This window comes from Alternaria novae-zelandiae (genome assembly GCF_023758075.1).
Source record: "Alternaria novae-zelandiae strain BMP 2774 chromosome Unknown scaffold_37, whole genome shotgun sequence".
Classification (NCBI taxonomy): Eukaryota; Fungi; Ascomycota; class Dothideomycetes; order Pleosporales; family Pleosporaceae; genus Alternaria; species Alternaria novae-zelandiae.
In genome coordinates, this window is record NW_026056997.1 from 1 (window position 1) to 20,479 (window position 20,479).

The window sequence follows — 20,479 nt, forward strand, 5'->3', positions numbered from 1 at the left end:
ACCATTGCGCCTCCACAAGCACCACAAACCCAGCCCCAGCTCCAGCCCCCGCCCCCAAACCCACCGTCAACTAATCAGCACCCCGCCCCCCTCCAGCACCCAAGCCCGCACCAAAAGAAATCAACTACTCTCTCCCCGCTGTTGGCGACCAAACGTATGGTCACATGATGCTAGGCAACCGTCGTGCCCCTATGCACCCCTCGCAAGAGATCCCCGGAACGCCAACAACCTCAGGTATCCCCATGTCACCCACAAGCCCAGCACCATTCGCGCGCCTTGGTGGCGCCATTGCAGCGTCTGACGTCCCTGTTGTGAGGGAGGTAAGGGGCCAAATCCCACCTGTTATGCCCGTCGCTATGGACTCGAGGGCAGGATTCAGGCGGACGAGCGAAACGAGGAGGCCGCCGCCGCCTGTGCCGCAGCGCAAGCCATCATCAGGCATGGATGGTATGGATCCTGTTTTGAAGGCAAAGTTGGAGAAGAGGAGGGCGTGGGAGCCAGAAGAAGAGGAGAAAAAGGATGTTTCGCCGCCGAGGTCTCCTGGGCAAGAGCCTACTGCACGGAGGCTGAGTCCGTCTGAATTTGACACTAAACGTAAGACGGGCTGGAAGAAGGATGAGGCGTGAAATTTTCTTGTTTTTGCATTGAAGGTGTTGAGGGCGTAGTGAGTGGGAATATGACTTCATTCCTTTTGTGGTATCTATCTTATGTAGTATCTCACAATCCACCACAATTATCTTTCCATCATGGAAGAAAGTTTCTCGAGTCAACCCTGGCTACATTCTGTACTAGTACATGTTCTCGTATCAGGCATCAGTATCTATTCGGATGTAATACTCCCGCTTCAGGAAGTTGGCGACGTGATCTACCTCATTATACTTGACCTTGGAGGGATCTTTGATGTTCTGGCGCCTCTGACCACATTCATCAAGACTCTGGCACTGAATTTTAATCAGCAGTGAACTACTACATGTACACAAGACTGTAGAGGGTGTCTCCAACTCACCATATCAGGATCACGCTTAGCATACTCAAAGAATGCATCGACCTTCTTGATGTAGTCCGGGGTTTCGAGGTTGTTTGTTGACAGTATACGCAATGAGTCGCATGCATATCTGACATTGTTAGCATGCATATCTTCAAAGGGACCGTGAAACCAAACTTACGCGGTGACATTCCCACCGATCTCCTCCTCTTCCACGACATCCATCACGAGCTTAGCAGAGACGATACGATCAGCATGATCGAGCTGATCATCGTCATTATCAGTAGAAAGAGCCGACTGGTAGTTCATCACGCGAATTTGGTTGGCTCGGCGATCGCGAAGAATGGTCGCGATGATGTCCTTCAGATCGTCGATGGTGTACGTGGCCTTGCCGTCGGTAGTGGTAATCTCCGATATGTCTGCGCTGTATAGCTTCTTGAGTGACTCCTCGCCGTATGCCTTGTACCCTTCCCCGAAGTATGTACTGTCCGGGAGACGAAGGTAGAGGATCTGTGCGTTCGATAGGCCGAGTAGTGAAGAAGAGACGATAGTGTGTTTGCCGATCTGGACCGTGGTCTCATTGGCAACTGTGGTATACTGGTTAGTCTCATTGTGCAGTACGAGGATCTCTTGTAGCGCCTTACGTGGCGCTTCCTCGTTCGAAGAAGAGATGGACTGCGTGCCGTCCGGCCTAACAGAAGCCACGTCGGACATGAAACTGTAGGCATCTTCGAGGCCGCGCTCTAGCTCCCGCACACGAGTGTTGTTGGCTGCTTCACCGCCGCTATCCGCTGCGAAGACGACCGTAGTGACGCATTTGAAAACATATAGGTCGTGGTATAGATCTGGGTTCTGGAAGAGGAGGCCATCGACTGTATGGCCGGTGAAGTAGATGGAACCACTGCACGCATTAGCCTTGGTAGCCTTGCAGAAGATGATTCCCCAGCTCACCCGGTGCATGGAAAGGGCGAGTCGGCAGTAGCAGAAAGTGCTGCTGTTGCGAGAACCGTCAGTAGCGCGGCAAAGACTGAGAAGCAGCGTTGCGCAATCATGTTGTTGAGAATTGAGCGAAACAGGTGCGAAGGGATGTGAAGGATCGAGGCGGGTTCGGCAGGGAGGTGTGGTTAAAGGAAGGAGAAGGTGACGGTGATGGTGAAGTTTATCGAAGTGCCAAGCTGGGACGTCTACAGAAGGAGCAGCCGCGGCGACCCTGAGGTGTAACAAGGAAGGTGCGACCCATAGCCACCTTCACCTGTGTTTTCGCAGTCTCCCAAGGCAGGTAGTCACGATAGAACATAGGCAGTCGAGGCAGTCTTGCAAACATTAAAAACATAACATTCATGATAGAGTGTACGAAGGAAAAAGTATTACGCATAATTGCAGGAATACAACTCAATGCAGTGATATCGTAACTTCGTTCTCATGATCCAACCCATCTCGAAACGCCCAAACACAGTAAAGAAACTCCAAGAAACATGTATCAAGTGCCTCTGTAAACCGAAAAGATGTAACTCAAAAGAAAGAGAGAATCAACAAAGCAGGAGACGCTATCGAAAAATGTTTTGCAGAATACTCTCCAACTTCTCCGCCAGTGGGTCCTCAGGCTGCTGCCGCCCCTTCTCGTCGAAGCGCGGTGGTAGTTCGATGGTAGCATCAGAGGTATCTGACCCGGGGCTCTCAGATCGGTGACGCCTTTTCCGGGCCCTGCCAGACTCTCTTGTAGTATCCGATCGATCGTCATCCCTGCGTCGCCTGTGTCGCTTGTGACTGTGGTCGTCTCGGTGTCTGTGCTGTCTTTCGGAATCGGAATCGGATGAAGACTCCCGTGATCGTGAGGCCGATCGGGAGGGTATCTCTCGTTCTTGTGGGATCGGGTCGAAATGGACGCTCTTGTCTTCTTCCGGTGACGGACTCGGGCTAGGTGGGTCGTCTACGGGCCCTGGTCTGGTATCAGCGAATTGTTCAGATTCATGGGCAGGCAGCGGCCTCCACCCACCACGTGAAGACGCAAAGTTATGGTGCTCTTTACCGCCATCAGGGACTGGAGCACTCACATTGTCACCCCCACGTCGTGGCTGGCCGTAATAGGGTTCGTGTTGTTGCTGGTGCTGGGGTGCATATGGGTTGCCGAGATGCAAGTCGTCGTGTGGTGGGTTGACGAAATGTGAGGGATGGTTTGGCTCGTATGCGCTCTGGGGAGGCGGAGGGAAGTCTGCTGGGTTATACGGAGGATAAGGATTGTTGGTGTTGGGATTGAAGTTGAGGTTGGGGTTGGGGTCTACTGGAGCACTAGGAGGAGGGGGAAAGTAGTTCGTCTCAGGGAAGTAGCGAGAGTCGTTAGGATGAGCAGTGGAGGCAGTGGACACAGTGGTGGGAGTGGGACTATCGTAGGGGCTGTAGGTGCCTGTGGAGTAGGCTGAATCCTCCTCGCCTGGTAATGTTGAGTATGCTAATTGCGGTGTGGGCGTGGGGTGGACTCACGTCGTCGTTCGGCTTCCTTTTCGGCCTTCTTACGGTCGCGCCGCTTCGCTGCTTCATGGGCAGCCAGACCAGCTACACCGGCCACCGCCGCCGTCTCCGCGACCTTTCGTGATCGACTCTTGCTCCGGCTCCGGCTCCGGCTTCCACGTCGACCACCAGAGGAAGAAGAGCTTCCTCGCCGTCTACGGTGCGCGCGGCTGCGGTCCCGGCTTCGACTGCGACTACTGGCACGATCGGTGTACACCGGATCATCGCCGTACTCTACTAAAACAGGTTCACTCACTGTACTTCCACGTCTGCTGCGGTTGCGTCCGGTAAGGCGGGAGAGGACTGACCTGGACCTTGAGCGCGACCTTGACTTGGACCGCGATGCCGCCCTAGCCTCCTTCTTAGCCTTGCGTTTCTCATAAAGTCCAGTGACAGCTGCGCCGGCAACACCAGCGGCAGCAATCGGAACACCCTGTCGGATCCGGCTAGGTGAGCGCTTGCCCTTGCGCTTTCGAGACTTGCTACGGCTGCGTGCCGCAAGACCGGCTACAGCAGCAGAGGCAAGGCCAACTTGCGCTGCTCTGTTGTTGCGATGCTCAGGGTCTAGGTGTTTGCTCGTGCTACGAGACCTACCCCTGTCATCAGCCACTGAGGCGGACCTGGATCTTCTTCGGCTCTTCCTAGAACGCGATCTGCCTCCATGACGTGACCTGCTTCGGTGCCGATCTTCTATGACCGTAACCGTCTCCTCTTTGACCACCTTGTTCTTGTTCCTCTGTCCGGCAGCGTAGGCGAGAGCTCCAACACCGGCAAGTGCGGCAAGCGTGCCTAGCTCCTTCACCCTCGACTTGCTGCGGTGGCGAGATTTAGCACGGCGGCTGCCTCTGCCTCGATCAGAAGAAACAGACCGGGATCTATCACGGTTGTTAAATCTATCGAGAGCCACAGCACTCACAGCACCGAGCGTGCCGTAGCCAAGGGCATTTCCTATGTTGCCTCCAGCGGCTTCACCCTTTCTCTTGCGGTGATGCCTGATGATTTGTCCTGCGGCAACTCCAGCAAGAGCGCCTGCAGCAACATCACGTTTGGTGCGGGTCTCACTTCCGCCCCAGGTATCCTTCTCCTTGTGGATATAAATGTCGTCGTCGCTGTAGTAGTTCTTATCTCCCCACCGGTGGTCGTATTCACGCTCGTCGGCGTATCGCTCATCGTAGCGACCGCCGCGATCGATCTCCTTCACTCTGCGCTCGTAGTAGTAATCTTCCTCGTGGCGCTGCGGACGAGCGACCTGTCTGTCTTCTTCAGTACGTTCAACAAGCTCGTAGGAGGGCTCTTGGACGCGCTCGCGGATGATGATGGGTTGAGGGGCTTCCTCCCGGATAATAATAGGCTGCATCTGCATCTGCATGGGTGGCATCTGCTGGGGCTGGGGGGCCTCATTGCGGATGTAGATGGACTGGGGCTGGGGTGGTGGGGGTTGGGGCAGCGGCTCGGGGCGGAAATACTCAGTAGACCTCGAGTACTTCTCCAACTCATAGGGCTGCTCCCGTGGGAAGATCTCGCGCTCGCGGTCGTAATCCCGGGAGATGCGGATCTCGGTGCGCGCTGGTGAGGGGGAGCGCTCGTACTCGCGCTGGATGCGATACTCGGAACGAACGGGCGAAACTTCGCGCTCACGCTCGGCGTAGTGGTAGTGTCTCACTTCTCGTTGGGGAGCGGGCGCTTCATGGCGCTCGATGTGATAGTCCTTGACGGAGCGACGGTCGTCGAAGTCGTCGCGGCCGCGGTGAACCATGCGCATCTCGGTCTCGTACGTGTCTTCCTCGAGGCTGTGGTCGGGCACCTTGTAGCGCCGCACCGTGGTGTAGCCAGTGGCACCGGTGCGCGTCGACGTGGTGTCCCACTCGCGGTCGCGCTCGCTCCTCTTGTAGATGACCGACATGGTGCGGCGTGGAGTCGTGGAAAGAGAAGTGGAGGGGCAAGTTGCAGTGGCTCGGAAGTGCGCGCAATGCAAATGCAATGCAGGAGGGGAGCAGAGGATGGGGGATGTTTGTAGACTCTGGCGGCGGGTGCTCGCCTACGTAGCCAGTCGTGGTGACTCGCTGCTAGGCGTGACTGTGAACGGCTGAGCGAGGGCGGGTACTCGCAGGCGTCGATCGCGAGCGGGCGGGGCTGGGTGATTGGCGAGAGTGTTGATCAACACGCTCACTATCGTTGGGGATGCGCAATACTGGCGGACTGCGACAGCAAACGAGGTGGGGTAATAAGAGGGTGAACGCGAGTAGGGCAGACGACGTCAAGTGTCAGGAATAGCGGACCCCGTCAGAAGACTTGATTCTGGCCTGCCCAGAAGGCAAGAGGTACCCTGAGGCCGATGACGTCAAACCAATCGCACCACCTCAACCGACCGCGCGCTGGACCATGTGTTTCAACACCGCGTTTCCAGTGACTAAATACATACGGGCGCCGTCGGGCAGTGCCTGTCTGCGCAAAGCCTGTCTGCCTTACCTAGGTACCCTCTTCGCAGCCAGATGGGCACACCGCGCCGTCGCAGCCCTACATCGAGCCACGACGGGAGCGCGCGCATCGCACATTATGCGAACCATTACCTGCAAGCTGTCACATTCGCTAGAAGTTTCTTTTTGTGGGCACCAAGAACTCACCGGACATTGCGCCATCACGTATGCGCATAGCCCCGCATGCGGTGAGCGCTCGAGCATGTGGACGGTGCTTCTGCGGCTGACAACGACTCACGCCGCTGACTGCCCCTTCCCCATCGCTGCCGGCTGCCTGGTGACTCCATCAACGGGACAGCGGCATCGAAGATAGAACTTGGGCCCAACCTGGCACCAAGCTGCAAGACAAGAACCTTCCTGCGTCACCGCACGCAAAGCCCAAAAGTGAAGCAACCCAATACTCCCAGGGTCACCCTGCCCACCTCGCATAGAACGCCTCGCAAGAAGCATGTTCTTGACGCGATCGACAGAAAAGTACATCGATGAGACCGTTGAAGAGTTTTTCCACGACCGTGAACTCGCCGGAACCTTTGCATCGTGACGGAGCAGCACCTACCCAATGTACTGAACACATCGCGGGCGTGCATGCTACAAGCCAGACCCTCGCTGCAAGGAAGCGCACTGTGTCTGACCTACTTCGATCGATTGAGGCGTGCATCAGAGTACCGTGAAGATCGGGATAGTATCCAACAGGCTGCACCATGCAGACGTCCAAAGCACTGCCTTAAGAACCCAGTGCACACCCTCACCACCATCTGCATCCTTCCCACGACCCGCGCCGTGAGACTCTGCCTCTTGGTCCAGTAGATCTGTCCTCCCATAGTGACCACATCACTGCCGAAACAAGCCACATTCTTGCTATTGGACATGTCTCAGCTTCTCAACGACTCACCACCTGGAGTGACTGTATGAAACGAAGCCACCTCCCGGTAGATACCCACTTTTCTCGCTCACTGACCGGAGACGCATAGCTGCCGGTAAACACGGCTGGGCGATAACACTCACTGTACGTGGCCTCCCGTCTGTGTTTCAAAGAGGGGCGACACTGGGGGCCAGATGACTGCGCGGACATCGGTATCACTGTGAGGAAATAACATACGAAAGCGGGTCAGCAGAGCACATTGACGGTTGGAAATCAAACAACTGTCATTAATTAGTCGAATAACAAGCCTGACTCCGATATATAGTAGTGGTACAAAAGCAAACGTGTGTACTGTCTTGGTCCAACTCAAACCAGGGACGACTCAACGCGAGCGAAACCCGACCACCAACGCCACGCGATACAATGTGTTCTCTCAACCAAATGGCAGTCTATGCTTTTCTCTTGAACGTGATCAAACGATGCCGTACACCCTCTTCGCAATGAAGTAGCACATAAGGCCGAAGGTGATGAGGCCTCCAGTAATGCACCAGAACCAGTTGAGGTTCTCGATGTCTTGGCCAGGGACAAGACTGCGTTTGGTTAGCTTATCGTTCGATCAGAGTTGAGGTCTTGACTCACCAGTTCATACCCCAGATACCCGTCACAACGTTCATTGGCAGGACGATCGTTCCGAGCACAGTAAGCTTGCCAAGAATATCAGACGTCTTCTCTTGACGTTCATTCATCCTGATGTTGATCTGGGCAAGGTAGTTGCTATGAGCACGAGACAGGAGACTGAAGAGCTGATTAGTTCGCGGTCTTTAGTTGTGCAGGGTTCAACTTACTTCTCGTAATGACTCAGGTTACCTGTCATAGTGACGATGTGATCCTGGATATCTCCAAGATACATGCCAATCTCGTTGCGAGGGGCGATGTCCCACTGCTCGTTGCATCGCTTCGCGAAACCCTTGATGACATCGGCCTTGTTGCCCAACAAGCGGTAGAGGCTCATAACCTTCTTTCTGCATTCACCCACACGTCGCAACATGTCTCGGCCGGTTTCTTGCTGCGACTTGATTTCGGGAGGCTCTTTGTAGTGTGGGTTGTTGTAGCTGTATGACTTCTCCTTCTCCGCTTCTTGTTCTTCTTCGCTGGAATGGAGTCGCAGTATAGCCTCGTCGATATCATCAACCTCTTCTTCAATCTTCTGGATCATGGGCGCGTATGCATCGGTGACATCGTCAATGATGGCATACGAGATCCAGTCAGGTGACAGGACAAGGTAGTCAGAAAGTTGGCGAATACGGCGGCGGACGTTGGCAGGATGTGGTGTCATAGAGAAGTGGAAGCTTATTACGCCTTCTCTGAACACAACAACATACAAGTTGACGGGCTCTAGATAATCCTCGCTATTCTCATCTTGCTCAAAAGTACGGTAGTTGATGAAGTAGTAGTGCTTGAACAGCTCGACCTTTTCGCGTTGCTCTTGCATGAGGATGTCTTCCGAGGTCAATGGATGTATGCCAAACGTCTTAGAAATGACCTTCATCTCAGTCTCCGTGGGGGACATGACATCCAACCACCAGGCAGGCCGTGGGCCAAACCGCTTCGGCTTTTCGCCATTGGGCTTGTCGGGTTTTCCTGCATCCGTTGGACGCGGGGTTGTTGAGCGCGTCTGTTCTCCAGAAGAGTACTTGCCCTCGGCCTTCGAAGTCGAACGCGTTGTTGTGCGTGAGGAGTAGCCGCCGTTGGGGCCAGCATGCAGCATGTCATCTTCTGTGTCGGAAGAATCGCTGTCGTCGTCCAGGATCGGTGGATCAGGAACGAAGAGATTCCTGAAGCTCTGTCCTGGTTGCAAGAGTTCGCTGATGCTCTGGCTGTGAATGGTGTTGTCGAACGTCTCGTTGAAGTACGTGAAGCGATAGGGAGCGTCGCTGTCTTCGCGATGCCAGACGCGTCGTTTCGGACGGAGGCGTCCTTCAACCATGAGCGGTTCGCTAACCTTGCGCATGCGCATGCCTTCAATAGTCCGTTGTTCCTTCTCCTCGTGCGCCCAAGCTTGTAGAACGCCGAGATCGGGCCAGCGGCGGCGTCTTCGGCGAGTGGTAGGCTCACCGGTTGTGGGGGCGTTCATGTAATCTTCGTGTCCCATCTCAGACATGTCCTCGTGGGGGAAGCAGACATCTTCAAGCGCAGAACCGGTCATGCGGCGCGTGAAGTCGCCCGGAGTAGGTGGAGTGCCTGAATGGGCGTCCTCATCGATGTTGATGAGTGCATCTCGAGATGCACTGTTAGACCTTCCTGGGTCGGACAGGTGGTCCAAGTCTGTGGGAAGCATGACATCGTCTAGACCGCTGCTAGCCTCGAAAGCTGGGCTCGTAGGTACGGATGGGGGGTTGTTTACGTCGTAGTCGTCGAGGTTGGTTGTAGAGTGGTGGTGTTGGGTGAACAGATCCGGCCTGTGTTCAGGCATGGGCATATGCTTGAAGCTCTTTGCGGAGTTCTTGCTTCCTCGGCGAGGCTTGCCGTTGTTGGAGCCATAGCTAGTGGATGTCCTGATGTCGCGTTGAGAAGAAGCCATGAGTGGCGTTCTATCATCCGCATCGTCTTCGCCATCACTGTAGTTCTCCTCGGGAGTGTGCGAAAGGCGTGAGCGGCCGTAGGAGTTTGCGGCTTGAAGCCGCTGGGGCGTGCTGACGCTGGGCTGACTTACCCTCGGCTGGTACATGGACGTTACAGGCACACTGGGACGACGCGTCCGGATGGTGGGCTGCTCGCGGTGGTCCAGCAGAGCCTCGCTCTCGAGGCTTGTGTTGCTGAGGTTGCTGTGGGTGCGGTAGAAGCCGTTGCTCCCTCGCGACTGCCCATGGCTGGCGACATTGGCCAGACTCGGGCGCTCCTCCATCATGGAGTCGCCTTGCGCGAGATCGGCTCCAGCTGCAAAACTCTGTCTCCTGTTTTTGCGCTTCTTACCACCGCGATGCGTCTTCTTTTTCTTGGGTGGAGCGGCTGCAGTTGCCGCATACGAAGGGCCGCTGGAGGTGGCAGCTGTGCCGGCGTCGGGGCCAGCAGGGCCAGACGGATTTGAGGCCATTACGGGAAAGCGCGTGGATCAAGATAACAATTGCAGTGTTAATGCTGTGTGACGGGGGTGTGCAGCAATGATGGGCCACTGATAAGTAGACACGCAGGAGAGTGGGTGAAAAAGCGCGTCGGAAGTGCTGAGTGTGGATTTGCTGCGAATCTCGTCCTGAATCTACCAGTGACGTTACTCGGTGTCCGTGCCCTGGAAGTGTGGGCCCGCCCGGGGGTCTAGCCTCTCCAGCTTTGCAGTTCGCATGTGTGAACCATCCGGTGGATCTCGCGCACACTGCTGCCAGCAACCCCATCTCTGTCGCCATCTCCGCGATAATGCCCTGCAGTCTGCATGTCAGTGCGACGACTGGTTTGTACACGTTGGTGGCTGTTCTGAGCAACGGCTGTCGCGTGGTCAATTGCCGATTCGGGAACATGGCAATCCTGCATGCGCCATTGCTTCGCCCTAGCACTTGATTTGGCGCTATTACGCTTGTTTACACTACCCCGACCTCTAATGGTAATTCCGTGCGTCACTAGTCATCAATAGATTAGAAAGAGCAAGGCACACTTTTCGATCAAGCCGATCAAACAATTCCATACTTGGGTATCTCGCTGGCTTCAGCATGCCCCGCGTCAAGCTGCATATCGAGTGGCACCGCATTGCGATAACAGCTTGGTTTGTCATTGGTAGCTCTACACCTACAAGACGTAGCGAAATCTCGGGCCATAGTTTTCGCCTAGTTCCCTCTTGCTCCCACCGGTTTCGCTTTGCTGCGCCAATGTCCCGTACTTGCGATCCAGCTTCTTGTTCTCCCACGCGAGAATTGTTCTCAGCAAAAGAGACAACAGGCAGAACAGAAACATGAACCCAGCACATACAGACTGGCCCTTGACGTACAATGGCCCTTCTGATGTGGGATACAATCGGGTCCCTAGCAGAGGTCCGCATTGACCGATCAAGTTCAGGATGACTATTCCTGTACCTCTCCGAGTATCGCTGCCTTGATTGTTCGTGACCCAAGGCAGTACATTGCCTATAGCTGGGAAAATACCAGCAGCAGCCAAAAAGACTCCGAAATACCTCGCTCCTACGCTCTTCGTGGTTGCCAGGATGACATAGCCAATCCCTCCAATGGCCGTGAGGATAGCGATCATGATACCTCGCTGTTGCGTCCGGTCCGCGATGTAGCATGTGGCGATTACTGTGAGGAAGGACAAGAAGAATGGCGGTGCTGTTAGGCCCTGCGCATTGACCTTCGAGAAGCCCATTTCGTTGAGGATCGTGGGAAGGAACACCGGTAGCGACGAGAATGCAACGTTCCCGGAGAAGTACATGAGCTGTTGATTAGGTCAGTTAAGAACCACCACATCGCGTTGTCAGACTTACACCGAGTATCCAGCCTTTTAGATCCATCAGTCCCTCCAACATCTCTTTCCAGTTGATAGCTCCAATTCTTGTTCCAGCGCCAGCCTGTGCCACGCCACGAGCTCTCGCAACCGCCTTTTCCTCTTCATTCAGAAACTTCGCTTTTTCCGGACTGTCTGGTAAGAAGAAGAAGGCAACTCCAGCCATGACGACTGTAGGCAAGCCTTCTACCAAGAACAATACGCGCCATTTCGCCATTCCAGGATCACCGCTCGTAATTCCATAGGCCAGAGCTCCTGCGAACGTGTTGGCTAGCGGCGCAGCCGATAGGAACAACCCACACCTAAGCCCAAGCTCATGCCTTAAGTAGAAGAACGAAAGCAGAAATGGCACGCCGGGACCATATGCAATCTCTGCAGCTCCCATGAGGAACCGCAGTGCCATCATTCCTCCCCATGAGGTTGTCGCAGCTTGTACGGTCGAAACGAGACCCCAGACGAAGACGCAGCCCGCAGCCCAAATATGCGGTGGTACGACTTTCCACATGATCGCGAGAAACCCGAAGACGATATACGAGATGTAGAATATTGTAAGTAGCCACTGGTACTGCGAACTACTCAGGTCGAGATCTTCTTCCATACCCGCGATTCGCGCGTTGCTGATGCCACATTAGCCATGCTTTCTCCATTGTAAAGATGTTCTTCGTACCCAATATTTGACCGATCGAGGAATGCCAGCAGATACAGTGCCGATAGCAAAGGAACGATATGCGTGTCCAATTTCCGGCGCACGCGCTTCTCGATCACCGGGTCAATCTCGTCTTCCACCCGTGCAGCTGGCCCAGCTTCTGCGTCTCCATCTCCTTCTTTCATCATCTCGACCTTCTTCTCCTCATTCTGTTCCACGCTCTCCGGATCTTTCGAAGTAAAAAAACGCATCTTAATCGGCGCACGGTCTCAAAATCGTGGGTAGTAAACAAGAACGGCAGCGCGCGGGAGCGCAGCAGGGGAGGCGAGCATATTAAGCACTCCAAGACTCATGCCGAAGCTTAACCAAATGCCGAGATCGGTACGACTCCACCCCGAAGCTTCATGATAGGCGGTCTGATGCGCTGTGTTGGGGATAAAGTGTGATGAGGTGGGGCTGGGCGGGGAGATCGACATTGGGGGATGCACATCGTGGACGGAACGGAATTAGGCCCGCACACCGCAGACCGGCCGAAATTCTCAACGAAGTAGAGTTTAGATTGATAGCTTTACCCTTGTGTTTGTCTTTGAGGCTGAACATTATGGTGGATGAGAACGTCATAACGCTGCCGCCTCGCACAAGAGAGAACTGAACGGGTGCTTTGCACGATACATCAAGGCAGCAAGAGAAAGATAATAAAGTCCTAAGGTGAGATAGGCTTCCAAGTAATCTCTATTATCCTCCGTACGAAGTGACTCCGAGGCTTCCATTTTCCCTAGAATGGGGTGCTGCGGTCTTGCGAAGTACGCGAAGTACACGTCCACATGTACGTACCTTCCACCTACTTATGTGGGTATCAGTTATCAGCATCACCAACGCCATCAATGATCAATGAACGACATTATGCCCGCTAATTCATCCCAGGGTACCGGGGCGACCAATAGATGACGAGCCACTCACAATTCCCACAATACCAACGACAGAAACGATGTCTGAACTATCCCATCAGGTGATGGCGAAAGCGATGATGGATAAAACTCGTCGGGTATTGCTTCCATGGCTTAGAAGAGCGAAATTTGCAATGCGATATCATCCAAACCAATATCCCAGCATCAAGAGCTCATTCTCATACTCGTTTTCAACATACACATCGAATGCCATTCCAAAGGGAACCAAATACTTACTACGATACCAACGTCTACATGTCCACTCCTAGCCCACACGCAGTTCCTTACCCGTCCAACTCTTCTGCGCCTTCTCGTCTCGATAAGCTCTCCGAGCTCGCGGCCGTCTCCAAACGCGCTGCGTGCTAGAGAGCTATCTCAAGTAAGTATAGTATCTATGCTATTTATAACACAGCATTGAATACACAGGAGAAAACAAAAACGTCAAGAGCATCTCATTAGGCATACCAAATTCCCATATCATTCAAATATCTTCTGAGTATGCTCGAAACAATACACAGCCATCATCATAGTGAACTAGACGAGACAGCTAACAAAACCCAATCCATACATCCATCCAAACAAAATCCCAACCCACCATATCATAATCTTACATCCAAAATCTCCACACCTCAACGCCATACCACCCCCATTCCAAAGCAAACCCCGCCGCCGCTTCTCTCCTTCCTAAATAGCAAGATGCGACATAGTCTGCCCCTGCCCAATCTGCGGCGCCGCCTTCGGCAACGGCTTCAACCTCTGCTGTTGAACCGGCGTCCGACTCGTCCCTGGCAGCGTATTCGTCCCCGGATAAGCCTTCTTCGGATCCGGCTTCTTCTGCTCCGTAGGCGGTGTAAATGGCTTCGGTTGGCCGGGCTTGACTGCCGCCTTCTTGGTCGTCGGGTATGCGGGTTTGGGGAGGCCGTTGGCCGAAGGAGTTGCGCCGGGGCCTTTGAAAGGAGGAATCGATTTCGTGGCTCCGCCGATGGCTCTTTGGCTGCCGCCTACGAGGCCGGAGGTGGCTTTTGTGGTGGTGTTTGTTACGCTGCCGACGGTGCTGTTTGCGCGGCCTATGACACCGCCGGTGGCTTTGGATGCGTTGCCTATTACTCCTCCGACGGTTTTGTTCAGTCCTCCGACAGTTCCTCCGACGGTCTTCTTCGCTCCTCCAACAGCGCCGTTGACTTGGTTACTACCCGGGTACTTCTTCGCACCTAGGGGCGTTCCACTGGTTGTTGGCTTGTTGCTCGCGGGGGTCGAGTTCGAACGCTTGACTACGGGCTTTCGTGCTGTGGAAGGGAGAGCTTTGGCTGTGGGTTTGTAGGTTTGGCCGGTGATTGCGGTGCCGTAGCTTGTTGCTTTCTTCTCGAGACCTGGGCGCATGTTAGTGAGTACTTTGAGAGGTATGTGGATGATGGGAGATAAAGAGAGGAGCTTACCATTTCCCACACTCCTTCCACTATTCTCAATCATATCCCCAGCCTTAATCAACGCATTTCCACCATATTCACCCGCCGTCTTCTTTCCGGCATCTACGAAGCCCTCCACCGAGTTCCAGATGATGTTTGAGATGAAGCTCGTCATTGTGACCGTACGTATAGCGATCTCGCGACTGCAATTGATGTCGAGAGCTAGGTTCGACGTAGAAGCTATGGTAGTATCGAAAGAGCTCTATGATTCTAGACTTGTTGGACCCCAGATCATGTTCTCCCGATGATGCATGGCCCTTGGCGCCACCGCAGCTTGAACCTGTTTCGCTACCCGTCGCATGCAGGGGGGTCGCTGCCGCCCCGCGTCAAATGACGTTATTGTGGCACAGCGATGTGGACCTGAACCAAAGTCCAGGCTGGCGATCTTTTTGATGCAGGTTTTTAGCTTGTGTTGTAGCTTTTCTGCCGTGGCATGTCACCAGTACGCCAGGCGGTACAGCGTTGAGGCTGAGTATCACGATGAAGTGTGCACGTATGTCAACTTATTACGTTTATCGTCATTCATACTATTCGTACAAAGCGCGCTACTACTGTCAAACCCTTTTGATTACATACCCTCAACGCCATCGAAAAAGAAACGCTCGTAACTACTCGTTGCTTTGACAAAAGTAACATATTAAGCACCCTGTCTGGCCTTCTCGGCGCAGATCAGAGCAATGATGCGGCTCAACTCAGCGCTCTGCGCAAATTGTTCCTGCTTAGTCTTGTCGTCTACGTCTTCGCACGCGGCGATGTCGTTGCTGACTGTCAGCATGCGGTTCTGGAGCGTAAGGAGCTTGGCGAGTGTGTTGTCGAGGAAAGGTGCGCTGAAGGTGATGTTGGTCGGCGAGGCGCCGTTGTTGGGCATGCGCATCTCGAGTTTCCTGGGTGGCTTCTTTCCCGAGTTTGACGGGGCGGACTGCTGTTGTTGCTGCTGTTGCGCTTGCTGTTGGGGCCTACCAGAACTTGTCAGCAAATGTACGTCTAGATCAGTGACTATGCGATAGGGGTCCAGATTCCGGTCGGCAGTTGTGTAGTGCAGCCCTGATTTTCCACGCCGTCGCAACCGGAACCAGAGAAAGTATGCCAGGGGAAAATTCAAGGAAGTTCGGACGACTCACTTCTCGCGCTCGACGAATGTCATGTTCTCTGCCATTTCGGCGACGCGGTTTGCGATTCTCGAAGCCATGATAGTGTATGGTGACATCTGAGGGTGCGACGCTCCGTTGGTTGCGCCATTCGTCTGGGGCTTCTTTGCGCCCTGGGTAGCCTTCTTGGGAGCCCTTGAAGCGGTGGCCTTGTTGGTGGTGCGCTTTGCCGGCGCTGATGCTACTGAGGCTGCGGGCATGATGGAGAATGCGATGTGTGTTGTCGGATTAATTCTGTGATATGTGTCAGTCTCGAGCCCAAATGTGTATGAAGGTGCTCGCGTGCACCACTCGAGCATGCGCCAGGGCCGACAGCTGTCACGATCGAACGTACCGTAGTTGTGATGTAGATATGATGGGATTGTTGGAAGAGGGATGTAATGGAGACGTTCTCGAGAATCGGTATCTACTGCGGAGCGAGTATAGTGTTATTGAGTAAACCAAGAAGCTAAGGAAGGGGTAACAGCGTGTCTCGAATATCTTGCTTGCTTGACTTGGTTGTACGCCGCCACACATAACGTCATGCCACGGCACGCTGACAGGGGTTGACGACGCGCAAGTGGAGCATCCATCTTGATCTCGAACCTGGAACCGTTAGCCTGCACTGACGTCGCGGGTAGCCCGTCACTGGTGCTGATAGTCGTGTTTGACGTTTTGGACTTCGATGTTCGCTCGTGTGCCAACTGTGGAAGATGTCGCCTGCTACTGCTACGAAGAAGCCCGTCGTTACCAAGTCGCCCGCTGCCAAACCCCCAGTGAAGAAGGCGACGGCTCCAAAGCCAACCCCAGCGAGCCAATCAGCGTCCAAGCCGCCGGTACCAGCTGCTGTTAAGAGGAAGAAGAAAGATGACCTCGGTGCTGGATTGCGAATCTCGAAAGACAATGTCGAAGCGCATCCGGCTGGACCACCGCGCTTTGGCGAGTTGACACAGGCAGAACGGGCCTTCACGTTAGCTTCGACGTTCTTGTCCGGCGTTCTGGCGTAAGCACGTCCATGCCCACCCCCAGATACACCCAACTAATACCTGACAGTATAAGCGCATCCCAATTCCTAGGCGCACCACTAAAGCTGATTGATCCGCAATTCTACGATGGGTACATGGCCTACACCAAAGAATGCTTCGCCATCCTGATCACATGTCTCACCCAATGGTGGGCTCCGACTGTCGTCCGTGTATCTGGCGACTCCAGCATGGTCGGCCAACTTATCAAACGCAAAGACGGATCATTACAATGCAACTTTGCAGACCGTATGGTTCTCATGGCAAACCATCAGCTCTACACCGACTGGCTGTACATCTGGTGGATCGCATATACCAACAACATGCACGGCTTCATCTACATCATTCTAAAAGAGTCGCTGAAGAACATTCCGATCATTGGATGGGGCGCCCAGTTCTACAACTTCATCTTCCTATCTAGAAAATGGGAGGAAGACCAGCGTACATTCAAGAAACACCTCAGCAAATTGAACAAGAAGGGAGATCCGATGTGGCTGATCATCTTTCCTGAGGGCACGAATCTGTCAAAGACTACACGCGAAAAGAGCCAGCAATGGGCGAAGAAGAATGGGTTGCAGGACATGAAGCATCAGCTACTCCCACGCAGCACTGGTCTCAAGTTCTGCCTCAACGAATTGAGGGAAACAACAGATTGGCTGTACGATTGCACCATCGCATACGAAGGCGTGCCAGAAGGTCAATTCGGTCAAGATATTTTCACCCTCCGCTCTTCTTTCTTCGAAGGCCGGCCTCCCAAGTCAGTGAACATGCACTGGCGACGATTTCACCTCGACGACATCCCATACGAGAACACACACGCATTTGAAGTCTGGCTGAGAAACCGTTGGAGAGAGAAAGACTACATGCTAGAATACTTCAGCCGCCACAACCGCTTCCCCGCAGAAGATTTCTGGAAGAACCACCTGGACATGGACACCAAGAGCGAGAGCAGCAGAGGCGGAAACAAGACCATCCGAACCGTCCCCCGCCCAGCCGTCCAAATCGAAACCGAAGTCAAGAGCGGCAACTGGAACGAATTCGTCAAGATCTTCGCTCCAATAACCTCCGTCATGATGGCTCTAACCGTAGCCTACGGTGCCTCACCCGAAGACCTACCCATACCCGGCGCCAAAGAATTCTTCCAAACGCACATGAAAACACTACTAGGTCAAGGCGGCGATATCAAAGGCCTCCCAAGCCCCGAGCAGCTAGAAAAGATGATTGAAGGTGCCGCACAAATGGGCGCCGCACAAGCCGCCGGACCCAAAGAAGTACCAGAAGTACAGCGCCTGACACAAGAAAACCTCGCCAAACTAGTCAAAGAAACAGCGATCGCAAGCGGCGCTGTAATGCCCAATGGAATGAGAAGAGCAAGCACAGCACTACCACCTCCAATGACCAAGACGCTGCAAACGCCCACTGCTGCGACCCCAGCAGTAAGGCGAGCCCAAAGCGCCGTAAACCTCCCTACATCCTCAGCGAAGAAATCCACAGCCGCAGCCACTGCACCTAAACCAGGCACCGCCGCACACGCCCGAGCGAACCCCGCGGCAGCAACCAAGAAACCCACCCCATCTCCACCCACAGGTCCCATGAAAGAAATGATGACAGCCTCAGGCGTCATGATCCGCGTCCCCCAAACCGAAGTCGAACAAGCCAAGAAAACAGGCACGCTAACCATGGCGAATGGCGTCAAGATCAAAGTGGGCAAAGAAGACATCGAAAAAGCGCAGCAGGAGAAGAAGGGAACGACGTTCATGACAGCAGGCGGTGTGCCGATCAAGGTGACGCCTAGCGGTGCTGTTCAGGTGCCTGAAAAGGTGGACAACAAGGGGCAAGCGGCGGCAGTGAAGAAGACGGGGGAGTTGGCGGGGAAGATGGGGGATTTGTCGACGGCGAAGAAGATGGAGGGGAAGAAGGCGCCGAATAAGATAGGGGGTGCGGCGAATGGGACGGCGAAGAAAGTGGGTGTTGGGGATGGGGCGGCGAAGAAACCGGCTGCTGCGGCTCCGAGGAAGCTTTGAGATGAGTGTTATGAGGATAAGGGTATAAGGTTTTTTTTTGGGGTATGGGTATAGTATAACCGGGGTACTTGTTTGGCGTTGAGCTAGTATGTATGACTAGGTCTTGGGTATTTTAGTTGTTTGTATGTAAGATATCAGTATGCCATCATTGTATTTGGAGCAAAATAGTCTATCCCATGCACCGATACTGTGTTATATGGCCGGCCCCCCAGTCTCGGTCGTCGTACCGGAAGAACCCATAACCTCAGACACCGATCTCACTAACCGCTATACCAAGTCGTCTTCTTGACCTGCGTATCCATCCACTCGGATCGTTCAAGCACTCGTCCATCGTTCGTCCTTGCGCCACTAAACAAATTTGGTGTTAATACCTCAATCCCTCTTTCAATGTGGGGATCAAACAAGACGAAGAAGACCAATCCAAAACAACCATCCAACAAGACAGTGCATCAAATCCTCTTATATAACAACCCACAAATCCTCGCAGCGGATACCACAGCAACAACAACACGAAAAAAAATCCATGTACAACAAACATTACCTCTTCTTCCTCGCAGCCTCCTCCTGCTGTAACTTGTGCATCTTGGCTCTAGCGCTCTTGCTGCCACCCAACTTGGGTCCCGTAATAGGTGGCGGCGCCCCCTTGACGGGGGGAGCAGGTGGTTTACGAGCTTGTTGTTTGGCTTCCATGGACTCGAAGTATTCGTTGCGGAACTGCTCGACGAGGGCGTCGTCGGTGTTGGTGGATGTGTTGGCGTGGGGGTTTGCGGGGCTTGTCGAGTCGAAGAAGTCGACTGGTGGGGATGTTAGTGAGGAGGTTGTGAGAGGGGGGAAGGGAGAGGGAAGGGAACGTACGTTTGGCTTCTTTCAATACAGCTTCAACCATCTGGTCGCGTCGCTTGTCTTCTTCCGTCTTGCCGTTGGCTTTAGGCTTGCGCCACGCGTAGCCGTACTTGTCTCGTCGCGCTTTGCTCGCTGGCGGTTCTGGCTCGCCCTTGTCCCATCGTTTCCAGGCTTGTTCGGTGCGCGCCGCAGCATCAGGGCCTAGGTCTACTTCCTGAAGCTTGCCCTGGCCTGCCGCCAACCGGTTGCTATGTTCGTTATCCGCGGGACTCTCGGTACTGCTGGTCGTGCCCTGTTTCAATGAGCTAGTGGCGAAGGTATGTCGCAGATCAGGTGCGATGGCTGCTACAGAAGCCTGGAGGTGGTTTGGTATGGGCCAGCCGTACTGGCGATAGTTCTTTTCAGCCATGCGGGCTTCTACGTATTCCGACCTGGCACATTAGCCTCCATGCTTGACGGTGCCCTCCTTCGAGCCGGTTGTAATCTGCCGAAGAGTCCACTCACATCTGCTTGTCATCGCGGTCTACCACCTGCCCCGTCTGCGCGACGAAGCGGCTGGTATACTGGTCTGGCCGGGGTGCTTCTACTTGCACCACCTCTGTCCGCGGCGGCTCTGCTTTGCGCGTGGTTTCCTTCAGTCGGTCGCGGGGCCGCTTTCGGTTGCGCAGTATCTCTTTCAGGTTCGGCACCGACTCTTCTTCATCGTTGGCTCCGGTCGGCGAGACAGGCGCGTCGTTGGGAGTCGCAGCAACGGGCGTATGCGAGGCGGAGACAGTAGGCGCATCGTCTTCGGTATAGACGCGCTTCGGGTGCGCGATCTTGCGGCGCTTGAATCGTATAGCGGGGACTGCCTCGTCTTCTTGGGCCGTCGACATGCTGGGCAGTTACGGGACGGTCGGGAGTGAAGCGTGGGTTGAGAGGTAGAGTTTCGGAGGACGACCTGGGCCGAGGCGTGAACCACGCAAGGGTCCAAAGCGTCATAAGCCCTTTCACGTTTACCTAAACTTCATGACGGAGGCTAAACATCGTTCGCATAACCAGAGCATGATCTACGTGAGACTAAATTTAGGCGCGATTCTGATCTACA

General features: G+C 54.3%; 8 protein-coding genes across 8 annotated transcripts; 1 reads left to right on the plus strand and 7 right to left on the minus strand.

Moving 5' to 3' along the window:
- Positions 1 to 806: 806 nt before the first annotated feature.
- J4E88_010638 (uncharacterized protein) lies at positions 807 to 1,945 on the minus strand (the record flags this gene model as incomplete). Its single annotated transcript, XM_049404229.1, has 4 exons — positions 807 to 941; positions 1,007 to 1,115; positions 1,167 to 1,909; positions 1,937 to 1,945. 4 exons carry the CDS (start codon positions 1,943 to 1,945, stop codon positions 807 to 809), a joined length of 996 nt encoding a protein of 331 aa, XP_049249951.1.
- Positions 1,946 to 2,532: 587 nt separating this feature from the next.
- On the minus strand, positions 2,533 to 5,396 carry J4E88_010639 (uncharacterized protein; the record flags this gene model as incomplete). The annotated part of the gene is made up of 2 exons (XM_049404230.1): positions 2,533 to 3,416; positions 3,467 to 5,396. 2 exons carry the CDS (start codon positions 5,394 to 5,396, stop codon positions 2,533 to 2,535), a joined length of 2,814 nt encoding a protein of 937 aa, XP_049249952.1.
- A 1,908-nt stretch (positions 5,397 to 7,304) lies between these two features.
- Positions 7,305 to 9,926, minus strand: J4E88_010640 (uncharacterized protein; the record flags this gene model as incomplete). Its single annotated transcript, XM_049404231.1, has 3 exons — positions 7,305 to 7,422; positions 7,472 to 7,627; positions 7,678 to 9,926. 3 exons carry the CDS (start codon positions 9,924 to 9,926, stop codon positions 7,305 to 7,307), a joined length of 2,523 nt encoding a protein of 840 aa, XP_049249953.1.
- A 683-nt stretch (positions 9,927 to 10,609) lies between these two features.
- J4E88_010641 (uncharacterized protein) lies at positions 10,610 to 12,214 on the minus strand (the record flags this gene model as incomplete). Its single annotated transcript, XM_049404232.1, has 3 exons — positions 10,610 to 11,248; positions 11,298 to 11,934; positions 11,985 to 12,214. 3 exons carry the CDS (start codon positions 12,212 to 12,214, stop codon positions 10,610 to 10,612), a joined length of 1,506 nt encoding a protein of 501 aa, XP_049249954.1.
- Positions 12,215 to 13,594: 1,380 nt separating this feature from the next.
- Positions 13,595 to 14,491, minus strand: J4E88_010642 (uncharacterized protein; the record flags this gene model as incomplete). Its single annotated transcript, XM_049404233.1, has 2 exons — positions 13,595 to 14,280; positions 14,347 to 14,491. 2 exons carry the CDS (start codon positions 14,489 to 14,491, stop codon positions 13,595 to 13,597), a joined length of 831 nt encoding a protein of 276 aa, XP_049249955.1.
- A 522-nt stretch (positions 14,492 to 15,013) lies between these two features.
- Positions 15,014 to 15,724, minus strand: J4E88_010643 (uncharacterized protein; the record flags this gene model as incomplete). The annotated part of the gene is made up of 2 exons (XM_049404234.1): positions 15,014 to 15,332; positions 15,498 to 15,724. The coding sequence occupies 2 exons, from the start codon at positions 15,722 to 15,724 to the stop codon at positions 15,014 to 15,016; spliced, it is 546 nt and encodes a 181-aa protein (XP_049249956.1).
- Positions 15,725 to 16,216: 492 nt separating this feature from the next.
- J4E88_010644 (uncharacterized protein) lies at positions 16,217 to 18,549 on the plus strand (the record flags this gene model as incomplete). Its single annotated transcript, XM_049404235.1, has 2 exons — positions 16,217 to 16,506; positions 16,557 to 18,549. 2 exons carry the CDS (start codon positions 16,217 to 16,219, stop codon positions 18,547 to 18,549), a joined length of 2,283 nt encoding a protein of 760 aa, XP_049249957.1.
- Positions 18,550 to 19,086: 537 nt separating this feature from the next.
- J4E88_010645 (uncharacterized protein) lies at positions 19,087 to 20,267 on the minus strand (the record flags this gene model as incomplete). Its single annotated transcript, XM_049404236.1, has 3 exons — positions 19,087 to 19,343; positions 19,405 to 19,823; positions 19,897 to 20,267. The coding sequence occupies 3 exons, from the start codon at positions 20,265 to 20,267 to the stop codon at positions 19,087 to 19,089; spliced, it is 1,047 nt and encodes a 348-aa protein (XP_049249958.1).
- Between the last annotated feature and the right edge of the window lie 212 nt (positions 20,268 to 20,479).